The sequence below is a fragment of the Phaseolus vulgaris genome, chromosome 5, assembly GCF_000499845.2.
Source record: "Phaseolus vulgaris cultivar G19833 chromosome 5, P. vulgaris v2.0, whole genome shotgun sequence".
NCBI classification, from domain to species: domain Eukaryota; kingdom Viridiplantae; phylum Streptophyta; class Magnoliopsida; order Fabales; family Fabaceae; genus Phaseolus; species Phaseolus vulgaris.
In genome coordinates, this window is record NC_023755.2 from 23194048 (window position 1) to 23208947 (window position 14900).

General features: G+C 45.1%; 1 protein-coding gene and 1 long non-coding RNA gene across 4 annotated transcripts; both read right to left on the minus strand.

The window, feature by feature from the left end:
• Positions 1-1219: 1219 nt before the first annotated feature.
• LOC137835314 (uncharacterized) lies at positions 1220-2184 on the minus strand. Of its 3 annotated transcripts, none has more exons than XR_011085070.1 (3): positions 1773-2120; positions 1595-1674; positions 1220-1507 (listed from the first exon to the last, which is right to left on the minus strand). It is a non-coding gene; the product is annotated as an uncharacterized lncRNA (long non-coding RNA). The 3 variants fall into 3 exon arrangements; XR_011085071.1 differs by having other exon boundaries at positions 1816-2116; XR_011085072.1 differs by lacking the exon at positions 1595-1674 and having other exon boundaries at positions 1773-2184.
• A 7033-nt stretch (positions 2185-9217) lies between these two features.
• Positions 9218-10387, minus strand: LOC137834149 (uncharacterized). The gene has a single exon (XM_068642213.1). It carries the CDS (start codon positions 10385-10387, stop codon positions 9218-9220), a length of 1170 nt encoding a protein of 389 aa, XP_068498314.1.
• Between the last annotated feature and the right edge of the window lie 4513 nt (positions 10388-14900).

Below are 14900 nucleotides of genomic sequence, written 5' to 3' on the forward strand. Positions count from 1 at the left end.
GTTCACTTACGCCAGACCAAGCATTTTACAGCCCTTACTTTAGCCGTGACTAACCCCTCTTCCTCTGCTTTTTCATAAGCAAACACCACACTTCCTCTACCTTTGTTTGAGCACCACAACTACTTAAAGCTTAGCTTATATTATCCCTGACTTCCTACTCGTTGAGCAGTGCAAACCCCAATTGTTGTACACATTCCTTAATAGCATACTGATTTTCTAGACAAACAACATTCTTCTCCTTGTCTCCCACGTCTCCACCACTCCAAACCAAGACAATACCATAAACTGCAGGAACCATTATCAGCACGCCCCTTACTAATGTTGTTTTACAGGAAAATCTACATCATACTGCATCTACATCTAAACCAAGAAACCAGCATCATCACAGGCTTAACACTCCAGATGTAAAAAATAACTATTGGATAATTCGTTGCATGACTAAGTAGCAACTAGGCAGAACTGCATTGAATCTGTTTCATCACTCCTAGCAAAATCGTTCCTAGCAGAACCTATAAACAAGTCCTTCAGCTGCAATTCATTCTTTGATTCCACTGCACGAGTGAATTGGATTTGGTGCACCATATATCAGCCATACAGACAGTCCATACCTACACACATAGGAATATATGTAATATTTTTATTTTTTGAATTAGATGGGGCAGGATGTTGGTATCACTGTTTAATTAAGACTTAAATGAAAAGCATCACCATAAATAAAATTTGTTCAGAAAGCTATCTACAAAACCCACCAAACCAGATTGAGAAAAACCAGATTAAGAAAAACTAGATTCAGAACAATACAAAAAGCACCTCACCATTGAAAAAATATCACTGTTTAATTAAGTACCTTAAATGAAAAGCATCACCATAAACTAGTAAAATTTGTGCAGAAAGCTATCTACAAAACCCATCAAACCACATATGTGCAACATCAATTGATATCAAATTCAGAGAGCAACAACCAAATTGTAAGAATCAGCACATAAACTGCAACTCACAAACATTCACATCATAAACAAAACAATTCATCAATCAGATTATTCCACCATCCCAAAACCTAAAACTTCCATTTCTTACAACTTTACCAAATTAACGATATAAGGATGAATAATATATAATTAAGAAACGATAGAATATTCATTAGAATTAAACCAAAACAGTCCCAACGATAAACAAACAAACATGAACCAAAACCTACCAAAACTTTAAAAACTTAAAATAATGATAAATAAGCAAATCCATTACAAATTAGGCATCTGCGTTCTGATAAACATAAGTGAGACCAATATCAATGTTCTGGTTAAATAACAAATCATCTCACATATTATTGATCAAATTAATTAAAAAAATGAAGGATCATTTGTACAAAAATCACCAAAAAATAAACTAACATTTCAATCAGCAATGCTCTCAATCAACTCAACTTCTACAAAGACAAAAAATCTGCAAGGTTCGTTCGTCTTCCACTATCTATACTTCACCACTGCCACTTCGAAAATAATGGAACCTACAATGCAGCATTGAAGCAGCAAAGAAAGAAAATCAGAGACTGTGAAATGAGAGGGATAGTGAAATGAGAGAGAAATTTTCTTACGAGTTGCAATGGCACCAATTGTGAAGAGTGAAAAATGAGAACGAGGGTGAAATGCGAGAATGACCGTGAAAGAGGGAAAACTGAGGGAGAGTGAAATCAGAGAGTGAAACGAGAAAGTGAAAACAGAGAGTGAAATGAAATAATGAAATGAGAAAAAAAAATTGGTAAAGTTACTCACGCGACACTCAACCACTGAGGGCAAAGCGAGGGTTCGACCGTACCTGCCACCTAACTTTAGAAACCGTGAAACCCACTCTCAACGTTGATCCCTTCAAACGCATGTCATCCACGGTAAAGTCCTTGCTCTCTTTCTCAAGTGTCATTACGCGCGATGAATCAACACCTTCCACGCTCCAGAGTCTGCCCAGCAGTAGCGAAAGCTTTGGCATGTTGGCTAGACGTGCGTCGGTTTCTTTATATTGTATTATTTGCATCTAGTTATGTTCGATTTGCATTTCCGTGATCCTCACTTCTTTGCATGTCATTTTTGCATTAGTTAGTGGACTCTATTGTGCACTCTAATAAGGTTTAGCTTAAATTTGGTCTCTAATTTACTGTTTTCTTATAGCGTATTAAGTTGTTAGTAATTTTCAAACCTTGATTATACACAACAAATAATTTTAGGTAATTATATTTATGATAATTGTATTGGACAAAGTGCTCGAGGGTTGGATCTCGGTGCATGGTATAAGCAGGTCAGTTCGGCTGTTGGGCCAGTAAAATGGGTCACGTTTGGTCAGTATGGCATAGTTGAAATAATCTTTTATATGTGAGCGTAAGGCTATTAATGAAAGGTATTTGTGAACATAGGGGTAAATTTAGTACATGTGGTGTCTAGCACAAGTAAAACATTCTCTATAGAGCCTAAGCCCAATAGTTCTAGGCTTGAAGAGAATAGGTTGCATGCATGGTACGTGGAGGCTTGTATGCCTCCAAGGGACATATTGGACCCCTGATGTTGGTACATGAGTTGGTACCCTGGTGGTTATTCTGTTAAGATTTTATGCACTCTAAGGAGATAAGATTATATGCGGTTGCAGCACTAATAAAACATGCTTTCACTGGAGATAAGGTTCTCGTGAGAGAAGGTTGTTACAAGAGGTAACCTAAAAGTAGTCTATTAAAGGGACTTGAGATCCCTGGTAAAGGTACACCGTTTCTAAGACTGAAATTACTTGCTTACTTACTCATTGTTTCTATAAGCCCTGAACTGACTTGATCGTCGGAGTGCAATCAACAGGTAGGCCCCCCTCTGTTTCAACAAAGCCACTCTCCAACATCCAAGAGGAAGCACATAATTCACCAGAAATAGGAGGAGCCACTGCTTGCCTTTGGAGTCAACTAGCGAGAACATTTGGCACCCACCGTGGGGCCCGGTAAAACCTGATCTCATCCACAATTGTGTTTGAGTTTTTTGACGTGATAAGGAACGCGAGGCAATATCCATTGGGATCTGAAGGGAGCAAGGTCCCCACCTTGCAGCAAATCTTGGAGACCATGAGAGCCCTCCAATTAGTAAACGAATAAGCCAAGGCGTCAGTTGAGGCCATTCCTAGAGCGTGGAATGTCGCAAACCTCGAGTTGTATTTCAGCTAAGATATTCTTGCTTAATGTTTTCTTTTTGAACAATGTGTGATAAATTTGTTCTTGGAAGATGATGCATTTAGTTTAGTTGATTTATTCGAATTGGCACATGGTAAGTTGACCTAACTCAACATAAGTACGAGCATAGGCGCTATGTGGGATTGATTTGTTTGTTGATTTGCTTAAGCACAACACAGGTAAGTCAACCTAGCTCGGTGTCAGTACTACCACTCGAGTATAGGTGCCCCGAGAGTAAATGATTACCTAGTGGCATGTAAGACGGGGGACATGTGTACCATGCAGGAGAGCTCGTTAGCTCGACCATGTTGAAGATGGATGAAGCTCATCTCTACCTAGCCTTAGTGTGTTTGATGTAGATGTTAGCTAGTTTGATTTGTAGGTTGCTATATGTGTTAGATGATTCTGTTGTTTAGGCTTGTGTATTGTCAAGGTTGCCTTTTGCTGCATGACCCATCCTAGATACCAAATCAAGGTAGTAAGATCAAGCTCATGATGTGGTTAAATGTTTTTGGAAAAGATTTTTAAAGTTCTCTTAAATGGTTTGATTCAGTACTGATCTTGCAGGGGATTCAAACGTCGAAGGATTCGCCACGTCAAACTCTATCTTCCACCTCCTCAACCGAGACAAGTGCAAGAACGCTCCAGGAACTCCACAAGAACTCCAAGCAAACCTGCGAAACACACCAAACGGCGCCTCTAGCGGCCGATTGCACTCCGACGCTCAAGTCAACCTTACAAAACCACCAAAGAACTAAGAATCTCTGCGAGACTCATGTGCACTCTGTGTGTGTGTAAAGTAGTCACTTGCAAGAATGAATCTTACCCCCCTCTACATGAGCGCGGAATGCCCTTTATATACACTGTTGCGCGCCTAAGTTATCCGTGCATGGAGTAACTTAATGCGTTTCTTCAACTAGGTGGCTCGTGCAACCTCAGTGTGAATACCAAGTGTGGCTTGGCTAAGCGCATGCACCAGGCATTACCTACTGTGTGAACGATCACCTTTGCTTTGCACCATGCACGTTATGGGTTAAGAAGCACCAATCACCGACTGGCTTACTAGCTCTCTTAGGCCACTCTCGTGCATGTCACTACAAAGCTCATAACTTCTCCTTTCCCGGATATTCTGCCACGCAAGGCTCACATGCAACGCTCTCGCTGGGAAACGTCCTTCGTTTCCAGCTTAACCGCGTGCAACACGAAAACCCGATGATCATCGCTCACACCAGATGACCGATCGATCCCCCATAGCGCCACGCCTTCTGCTTCCAGGCGCTTATCTAGGCGCTGATCGCACATCCTCTCTGACCACCGCCCCCTGATCACCGATCACCACCCTGGGTGACTCTCTCAATGACATGTCTGCTTCCCTAGCCCACATGTTCCACTAAGAACGGTCCACGTGGCTATCTGTTGCTGATGTCACCGACTACCGATGACCAATCGGATCACAAGCCCCCCAGCCTCGAGCTGTAAATTTGTTTTCAGCGAAGAGGCTAAGTGATCGTCTTCAGTGGCCACGTGGCAAGTGATGCCACGTCACGTGCCACATCACGTTCTGTGTTTTAAGTGACGTTACGTCTTCCTTCCTTAATCTTGCGACACGTGTACGCATCAACGGCTAGCATGTAACGTCGTTTGCGCTTCTCACATTTAAAAATTTGCGCGCCTCCACTATTCCCCTACCTTCTCCAACACTCTTCTCTGAACTTTTGAAGCCTCTCTCTGCGCGATTCATCTCCCTCAATCTCAAGCTTTCAGAACCTTCTTGCGATCATCAAAAGGTACCCCTTTTCTTCATCTATGGCATCTTGAATACTTTCTACCGATTGCATCATCCAATAACTGTACTGTGCATACTTTGTGGGCTGTTTCCCCTTTCCCTGCACTGTGCTAGGGTTTCTTCTGGTTTTCCTGTATTTTCCTATGTTTTCGCTTCTTCTTCTTCATCGCTTTCGCTTCTCCACTCCTTTCAACCATAGCATTTTCGTTCTCCTCACCTTCCTCTTGTTTTTCGCTGAACCCTGTTTTTCATTGGTCCCTCATTCCTTCTTTTCTTTCTCCATTGTAGCTACTGAACAATGGCTCGCACAAAAACCACTGCGCGTCTCGCTTCCTCCTCTGGTGCACAGCCTTCCGCAAGTGCACCACCACCGCCCTTGACGAGCACGCCCCCCTCAACGACTGCGCACCCCCAAGCGGCGACTCCTCAACATAGCTACGAGCGGGTGTACAAGTGGGCTCCCCTCCACTTGCTCGCTGAGACCTCTACGCAACTCCCCGACGATCATCTCACCAACCTTCTGAGCAGCGACTCAGACGAGCCCACATGCGCCCTTGACAGGGAGGACGACTCACACTTGGGCGTGTGCATCCCCCCTCGGGACATGCCAATATGCGTGGATGATAGGGCCACCAATGGAGTGCCCTTCACCTTCATTTACTCCGCTATCTTCAAGAGGTTGCACCTTCGACTCCCTTTCACTTTCTTTGAGAAGGACCTCCTCACCGAGCTGAACGTGGCCTCCTGTCAACTCCATCCAAACGCTTGGGCATTCATCCGAGCGTTCGAGATTCTCTACAACCACTTCGGACACCCTTCTTCAACCGACGTCTTCCTCCACTTCTTTAAGGCCAAGAACCCAGGCGATAGGTCATGGGTGAGCCTGAACGGCGTGTCAGGGAGAGTGATCTTGGGCCTATACCAGCAATCCTTCAAGGACTGGAAGGGTAGGTTCTACATGATCACCTCCAACGAGCATAGTTCGACTCTACTTGAGGGCTTCCCACTCTATTGGGTTCCCAAGGTAGAGTTCAAAAAACCCCGAGGCTTGGAGGCTATGGCACCTTACGAGCGCGAGCTGTGCGGCCTACTCTCGAGCTTGGGCGCTAAATTCGCTCCTCCACCCTCATCAAGCACGAGTTCGACGTGGAGATGCTTAAAAAATACATTGGTTTGCACCCTCTCCTTCCCTTCAACTTGTCATTTCTCTGAGTATGATAGTGTGCTTGCTTGCTACACTTGCCCACTTGCACATGTTAATCACTTCTCTACATGCTACTACTGAACTGATTAGCTTGATTGACTCTTTTGCACTTTGTTTGCTTTCTTGTCTCTCTGTGTACTAACCCTTTGCCATGCTTAACCGGTGCAGATATGACTTCTAGCAAAGAATGACGCCAAAAACTAATCGCGCTGGCCAAGAGCCGACGAGCTGTCGGGTCGTCTTCGGGGACTGAGGCCACCTCCGAGCCCATCTCTGCCTCCCCCATCTCGGTCGCGCCAGCTGAAGGACCCGAGACCAGGGGTGAGAAGAAAAGGAAACGGCTGGTGAAGGCTCCCACCACCGTCGCATCCACCGAGGAGGAGAGCTCGGGGTCTCCTCTAGTCCAAAGAAGAAGAAGGGGAGCCGAGGTGGGTGGCTCTTCCACCGTAAGGCCCGAGGGCACTGAGGGGGATGCCTCTCCAACTCCTTCAGCACAGGCTTCTCCTACACGCCCTCCTTCTCCAGCACACCTTCCTTCTCCGCCCCTAGCCAGCCAACCCCTTACCTTACCATCTCAAACTGCTGGGAGCGGGGCTGCTCGCTCGGAGGGGACCTCTCACCTCTCAACCTTACCACGCCCTCAAGCCTCCGCCGCCACGACCAAGGGGGTAGTGAGAGTTCCCATCGAGCCTTGGGTTCCAGCACTGAAGGGCTCACCAGGGTCATCCAGCTGATCAGGCAACTGCTCCAAAACCGCGAGCTGGTCAAGTGGAGCGGGAGCGAGGTGGACCTTCATCTGGCCCGCCAGCTGGTGCTTTCTCTGGAGTTCTCCACCCAACATCGCCGCCTCGAGAAGCTGAAGAGAAAGATGAGCGAGCTGATCAACCAAAAAGAGTCGCTACAAAGCGACTACGAGGCCCTGCAGAGCACCAACGAGTTGCTGAGGGACATGGTGAAGGAAGCCAAGAGGGGGCATGCCCTACAAGTCCAAGAAACCATCAAGACGGAGATGATGATGGGGGACGCCGTCGCCGCTCTTGACGCTGAGCTGGTCGAGACCACGGGCAAGGCCATTCAGCTTGACGCCGAGAATGCCTTCCTGCGCCTACAGATCGCAGATCTGGCGGAGGCTCTCGCAGCGAACGAGAGGCGTGCCAATGATCAGGGGTCCAAGCTCAAGGAAGCTGAATCCACCATTGCCACCCTTACAACTGATCGAGACCGAGCAGGCTGAGCTCGAGGTTGAGAAGACCAAGCTCTGGGAAGAGGCCGCTGATACCTTTGCTGAGGGATTCGACTTGGCCCTCGAGCAAGTTAAGTGCGTCTTCCCGGAGGCTGACTACTCTCAGTTTGCTATCGACTTCGAGGTGGTGGACGACAAGATCATTCGCCCTTGATCATTTACTATCTTGTTTATATCCCTTTGTACATAAACTTTGAATGTAAAGACTCCTCATGTGTATATAAAATGCTACTTTTTCTCTTACCATTCTCCTTGCTGTGCATCTCTTATCCTTTACCTCTTGTCATGCACGACTAACTGCTAACCTATTCGAACTTGGCACGAATCTTTACTGTACTTGTCTTCTCTACTTCCGACTTTGATCACAACTAACAACACTTGATAACTGATCTGGCGTGGCTTTGCTTGCATAGGCCTATCGCGTAAGAACTTGTCTAAAACTCTTAAACAATGTTCTAACCACCGATAACCGATCAGAATGCTACAACCACCCACTCATCAGACCTCGCGCCTCTGCTTCCACCTTATATCTCTTTATATTGCTTGTCACTCCAGCGCTAAGTGCATAGAGGACTTCTACGCCGATCGGTCAAAGATGATGCCTTGTTTTTGGGGAAAGAGTGTTTCTCGATAACCCCTCTTGCTTGCCCCAAGGTCATCAACCCTTAACACGTCGGGTCGTACTTTCCCCCTTCTCACTCCTGGGGTGAGAAGGGTTTTGACTAAGAGTTCTACTGCGCCAATATTGATGCTATGCCACTTGGGTAAAGGCGTTTCTCGAAATCCTTCATTTCCCTTCTTGGGCTTACTAGCACCCCTGGCTTTTCGAACCTTAGTTGCCTGCACTCACACCTGAGGTGAGGAGGACTTTAAACCGGTTGCCATGCTCACGCCTGAGGCGCGGAAGGCCTAACCGATTACCTGCGCTTGCGCCTGGGTCAGGGAGGATTTTAACTTTGAAACTTTGCAAACTCTTATACCGATAACTTTTTTTTTATTGGGTGGCCTCATTAAAAACCCTTTTTTAGGGAAAAGAGTGCCCCCTGAACTTGTTCAATTGCTTACAAAAGCGCGAAAGCGCGACTACTTTACAATTTCAACTAAAATAGAACTTCAAGTGTGTGGCGTTCCATGTTCTGGGGATCGTCCCCCCGTCCAAAGTCTCCAGCCGATGAGCGCCATTCTCCAACGTCTCCACCACTCTGAACGGGCCAGTCCACTTGGATCTCCGTCTCCACCCACCCCTCAGCAGGCTGGGGCCTCTTTTCGCTAGCGATGACCGCCCTTGCGATCCCAGACTCGCGGGGCGTGATCATACTCTCTTTCTCAGCTTCTACTTGGGCCACCCCTGAGCCCCCCAACACTGCTTCCTCCATCTCCACATCACCTTGTGTACCTCTTACCAGCCCTGCGACCTCCGATCGCCTCTCGTCCACACTCGGCGGTGGTGTCGGGGTAACATGGCACACACTCCTTTGCTGCTTGAGGCTGTTCTCATAGCAGCGCCTAGCCTCCTTATGGTCTGACTTAATGGTGATTACTACCCCCTCCATCGACGGCAACCTCAACTTCATGTGCCTCGTCGACGGTACAGCTCCCAACCTGTTGAGCGTCGGCCTTCCCAACAGTATGTTGTAGACGGATGGGGCATTAACCACTAAGTACTTGATCTTTTCAGTGCGAGCCACGGTCCCATCTGTGAACGTGGTCCTCAGCTCTATGTAGCCTCGCACCTCTACTTGGTCCCCTGCGAAGCCATACAAGCACCCTACGTACGGCCTCAGCTGATCAAGGGACAGCTGCAGTTTGTTGAATGTCGGTCAGAACATCACATCCATCGAGCTTCCCTGGTCCACGAGGACCCTGTGCACCTTTCTCCCTGCCGTGACAAGGGAGATGACTATAGGATCGTTGTCGTGAGGCACAACGTCCCGGAGATCCGCCCTTTGGGAATGTAATGTCAGCATCGGGGGTATGATCTTCTTCCACCGATTCGACAGTCATCACAAAAGGAGTGTATCCCTTCCTCTGAGAGGCTGTACACCCCCCTCCAGAGAAGCCCCCCGCGATCGTGTGCACCTCTCCGTGCACAGGTACCTCGTGTTGCGGATCTTCTACTGGTGGCCCCGACGCCCGATCACCTTGCGCCTCCCGCAAGTAAAGGCTAAAAAAGCCACTTTTTACCAACTCCGCGAGTTGGTGTCCCAACGCCAAACACGAGTGGAGCGAGTGACCATAAGATTGGTGAAACTCACACCACACATTCTTTTTCCTTCCCAACACCTTGTCAGTCTTCTCTGGTGCTCGCAACCGTGCCGCTATGGCTGGAATGGCGATCAGCTCCGCCAATTCCACCACGAAGTCAAACCTGGGGGGCACGTTACTCTCCATCGCGCGCCCCCTACCCTGATCCTTCCCAGGCCCGTAAGGGCGAGGCTTCCCTTGAGCCTTCTTTCCTTCTTTGGCCTCATGCACCCTCATCGGCTGCTGAGACCTGCTCGGTCCTACGCGCGACTTGGTAGGGGCCGCGCTTCCCCTCTTCTCAGAAACCTCTGTCTCTACTACGATGGGCGCCACAGCACGGCGCCTAATCTCCCCAAAGGTGCTGGGGTGATTTCTGATCAACGATTCACTGAAAGGGCCCTGTAGAACCCCTTTCTTAAATGCATGCACCAGCATATCTTCATCTTTGTTGGGCAGCCTCACCACCTGAGCTCCAAAACGACTAAGGTAGTCCCTGAGGGACTCACCTTGGTTTTGTCGCACGTCGAACAAGTCATACGACACCACTGGGGGTGCCCTGTTCACAATATACTGCTCCATGAACAACTTAGAGAACTGCTGAAACGAGGTGATGTGGCCATCTGGTAGGCTCACGAACCACTCCAGAGCAATTCCGCTCAGGGTGCTCATAAACAGCTTGCAATACACCGCATCCGAATCCCCAGAGAGCATCATCTAGGTGTGAAACGCTGTCAGATGCATCTCTGGGTCCTCCACCCCGGTAAACAAGGCTTTCACCCCCACCAAGTTTGGTGGCACTATCGCGCTCATAATCTCCGATGAGAAAGGCATGGGGAAAGTCCTGGGGGGAGACGGCGGCGGCGCCACCCTTTCTTCCGCCGCACGTTCCTTCTGCGCTTGCAGCGCCTTGCGCAACTCTTCATTAACTCTGTCTAACTCCTCGTTTCTGCTCTGTGATGCAGCCAAATCCGCTTGCATCCTTTCTTGTTCCACTCTCGACGCTGCCATATTGTCTTGCAGCGTTCGCATCATTTCCAAGACCTGCGCCATCGTCACAACTCCTTCTTCAGCTGATGGCGCGGGTGAAATTTGCCTTGTCTTTCTCATTTTCTCAGCAAAGAACCTCAAGAACAAACGAAATCTGACAACAAAGTGTGGATGGGATCACAAATTCACACGGGTCCCACGGTGGGCGCCAAATGATCTTGCAGGGGATTCAAACGTCGAAGGATTCGCCACGTCAAAATCTATCTTCCACCTCCTCAATCACGACAAGTGCAAGAATGCTCCAGGAACTCCACAAGAACTCCAAGCAAACCTGCGAAACACACCAAACGGCGCCTCTAGCGGTCGATTGCACTCCGACGCTCAAGTCAGCCTTACTAGCTCTCTTAGGCCACTCTCGTTCATGTCACTACAAAGCTCATAACTTCTCCTTTCCCGGATAGTCTGCCACACAAGGCTCGCATGCAACGCTCTCGCTGGGAAACGTCCTTTGTTTCCAGCTTAACCGCATGCAACACGAAAACCCGATGATCATCGCTCACACCAGATGACCGATCGGTCCCCCATAGTGCCACGTCTTCTGCTTCCAGGCGCTTATCTAGGCGCTGATCGCGCATTCTCTCTGACCACCGCCCCCTGATCACCGATCACCACCCTGGGTGACTCTCTCAATGACACGTCTGCTTCCCTGGCCCACGTGTTCCACTAAGAACGGTCCACGTGGCTATCTGTTGCTGATGTCACCGAATACCGATGACCGATCGGATCAAGTACAAAAATAAATATGTTTTATTGAGAAGCAATTGGTTTATTTCTTCTCTGTTAAAGGCTTTTTGAAATTCTGTTAGGGCACCAAAGGTACATCTCAGTTTGTTATTTGAGTTAAGCTGAGCTGACAGCTTTATCATCTTTTAACCTGTTGTTTTTCAGAATCAATCTGTTGTTTTGCTAACTGCTCTGTAACTGTTTTTTTTTAAAGTGGTTAGAAACTGTTATCTATAAAAGAAAATGCCCTTCTCACGTAAAGGGATGCTGAACAATCACAGTTTTAACAGAGATACAACATTTCATGTGTGAAAAAGTGAATTGAAAAGGTTTTTGCAAAGGTTTTTCAAAAGTGAAATACATGTGAGCTAGTTCTTGAAGAACCTTGTGCTAGTATTGTCTTGGAGCAAATAGAACAACTGGTTTATGTTCTTGCAACACTGTTTCAGGTGTAATCTTTTCCTTATTCATTCTTGTATTGGTTTTGAGTATTAGTCACTCTAGATAGGGTTTCTTGGAGTGCAAGGTATGCCGAAATAGTGTTTTTCAGCCTTGATTGTTGAGGTTCTTGAAGGGTTCAAGAACTGCTGTGTGTTTGTAATTGATTGTATCAGTTTTAGTGAATTACACCTTGGAGTGAGGTGAACTGGACGTAGCTCTTGATAAGTGAACTAGTATAAAAATTCTTGTGTGTTTCTTTTCTCATCCCTGCTCTTAATTCTGTAATTTAACATAATCTGTCAAGAAAGGAATCTGTTATATTGAAACTAAATCTGTTAATTCTGGATATGGTTAAATCTGCCGTTCTAACTTGTTAATCAATCCTCTAATCATAAATCAAGCTGCTGTGTGAATCTGTAATAGGATAAGAAGGATGAACTGGTTCCTTTAACTAAACTGTGACATTTGGTTCATTACTCTAGATGGATCATGTTAAGTAAAAATTGATTAATCTTGTACCTTAAACTGCAACTTTATAAACTGAGAAAGTTAATCAATTTGGTTCTGGTATTTCTGCTAGTTGATCTAAACTGTGCTGATCTTGTTTTAATTGTGCTAGGTTCATCTGTAAAAACAATCTGTTCCATTTAATATCAATTTGTTCTTTTCACCTCTGTTACATAGTAAATTAGATTGTTTTGCGAAAATTTGATAAGCTCAATTCACCCCTCCCCTCTTGATCTTAGACACTGCTTAACTCTAACAATTGGTATCAAGAGCTAGGGCTTGTATTTTGCTCAAGTGTATGCATGATGTCTGAGTTTAAAATTCCTTTTGCTGAAGGTGCGTCTATTAATAGACCTCCTATGTTTGCTGGTGTTAACTATGCTTTCTGGAAAATCAGGATGAAAATCTTTATGGAGTCTATTGACATGGGGATCTGGGATGCAGTGGTCAGTGGACCTTTTATACTTATGCAGGTTGTCAAAGAAGAAACAATAAAGAAGCCTTGGTCTGAATGGAGTGAAACCGAGAAGAAGAAGGCCCAATATGACTCCTTAGCCAAGAATGTCATCACCTCTGCACTGAATATGGATGAGTTCTTTAGAGTCTCTCAATGCAAATCAACAAAGGAGATGTGGGAGGTACTAGAGGTAACTCAAGAAGGGACTGATGATGTGAAACGAGCAAGGAAGCACTCACTCATTCAGGAATACGAACTGTTTAGAATGCAATCAGAAGAAAGTATTGCAGATGTGCAGAAACGATTTACACATATTGTAAATCACCTCACTGGCCTTGGTAAAGTCTTTGACAAGTAAGAGCTCAACATAAAGGTGCTGAAATGCCTTGATAGGAGCTGGCAGCCTAAAGTAACAGCAATCTCAGAATCCAGAGATTTATCCAAGATGTTCACTGCTGCACTTTTTGGAAAGCTGATGGAGCATGAAATAGAGCTGAAAAGATTGAAAGAACAAGAAATTGTGGAGAAGAAAGCCAAAGGAATTGCCCTGAAAACTACCATGGAACATGATACAAGTGAGGAAGAAGATTATCCTGAACATGATGAGACTTTGAGTCTTCTCACCAGAAAATTCAACAGGTTTCTTAGAAAGAAAAATCGTGACAGAACTCAACAAAGAAAGAGGTACTCTAAACCCAATGATTCAAATTCTTCCAATACACTTGTTTTAGATGTGGTAAACCAGGTCAAATAAAGGTTGATTGTCCAAACAATCAAAACAAAGAAAAATCAGCAAGCAAGAAGAGTGAAAGAAGCAAAGGCAAAAGAGCATACATCTCATGGGAAGAAAATGATGTATCCTCATCTAGTAATTCCTCAACCGAAAGTGAGGAAGCAAATCTGTGCTTTATGGTGAATGATGAAGAATCTAACTCTGATTCAGTAAGTGATTTTTCTACTGATTCTGAAAATTATGATCAGCTATTAATTGCATTTAAGGAAACACATGATGAAGCAAACAGATTAGCTGTAATTTGCAACAAATGGAATAGAGTAAATAGGGTACTTGAACCTAAGGTCAAAGCTCTTGAAGAAGAACTGGGTAGGTAAGCCTTGAATTAACTTGTTTGCATGCATCAATAAAAACCTGTGATAATTGTAAGAAGCTGGAAAAACAGGTTGAATATTTGTTAAAAACACTTTCAAATTTCACCAAAGGAAGAGAAAATCTTGAAACTTTATTAGGTTCACAAAATGCTGTTTTTAATAAAAAATGGTCTAGGATATAATTCTGAAATGAAAAGCAATGTGAAAAAGTTCATAAATCTGAAACTCAAAGCTGAAGGGCATGTCACATATGGGGACAACAATAGAGGAAAAATTCTTGGAAGAGGAGATGTTGGTACTAAAGACTCAACCACTATTGAGAATGTATTGTATGTTGAAGGGTTAAAACATAGTCTTCTAAGCATTAGCCAGCTGTGTGACAAGGGATACAAGGTCAATTTCGAAGCCAACACCTGTACAATTTCAAATGAAATTTCTGGTAAGGTGTTGTTCACTGGAAAAAGGGTAAACAACATCTATCTCTTAGATATTATAAAGAGCTGTTCTGAAAATGAGTGTTTGTTGTCTAAAAATGATGAGTCATTGCTGTGGCGTAGGAGGCTAGCTCATATTCACACAAATCACTTGAATAAGCTAAAGTCTAAGGAACTAGTTTCTGGTTTACCAAACATAAAATTTCAGAATAACATATTGTGTGATGCTTGTGTAAAGGGAAAACATATAAGAACTTCATTTAAATCTAAAGATGTGGTTTCTACAAATAAAGCCTTGGATGTTTTACATATGGACTTGTTTGGACCATCTAGGACTGCTAGCTTAGCTGGAAATTACTATGCCTTGGTAATTGTTGATGACTTTTCAAGATATACATGGACCTTGTTTCTTGCTTCTAAAAATGATGCATATAAAGCCTTTAAGAAACTTGCTAATATTCTGCATAATGAAAATGAAAATAGGATAAAACAGATTCGTAGTGATCATAGG

Bases quoted from the DNA above. Each gene is read 5' to 3' on its own strand.
- LOC137834149 (XM_068642213.1), bottom strand. From the start codon at position 10,387: ATGATGCTCTCTGGGGATTCGGATGCGGTGTATTGCAAGCTGTTTATG.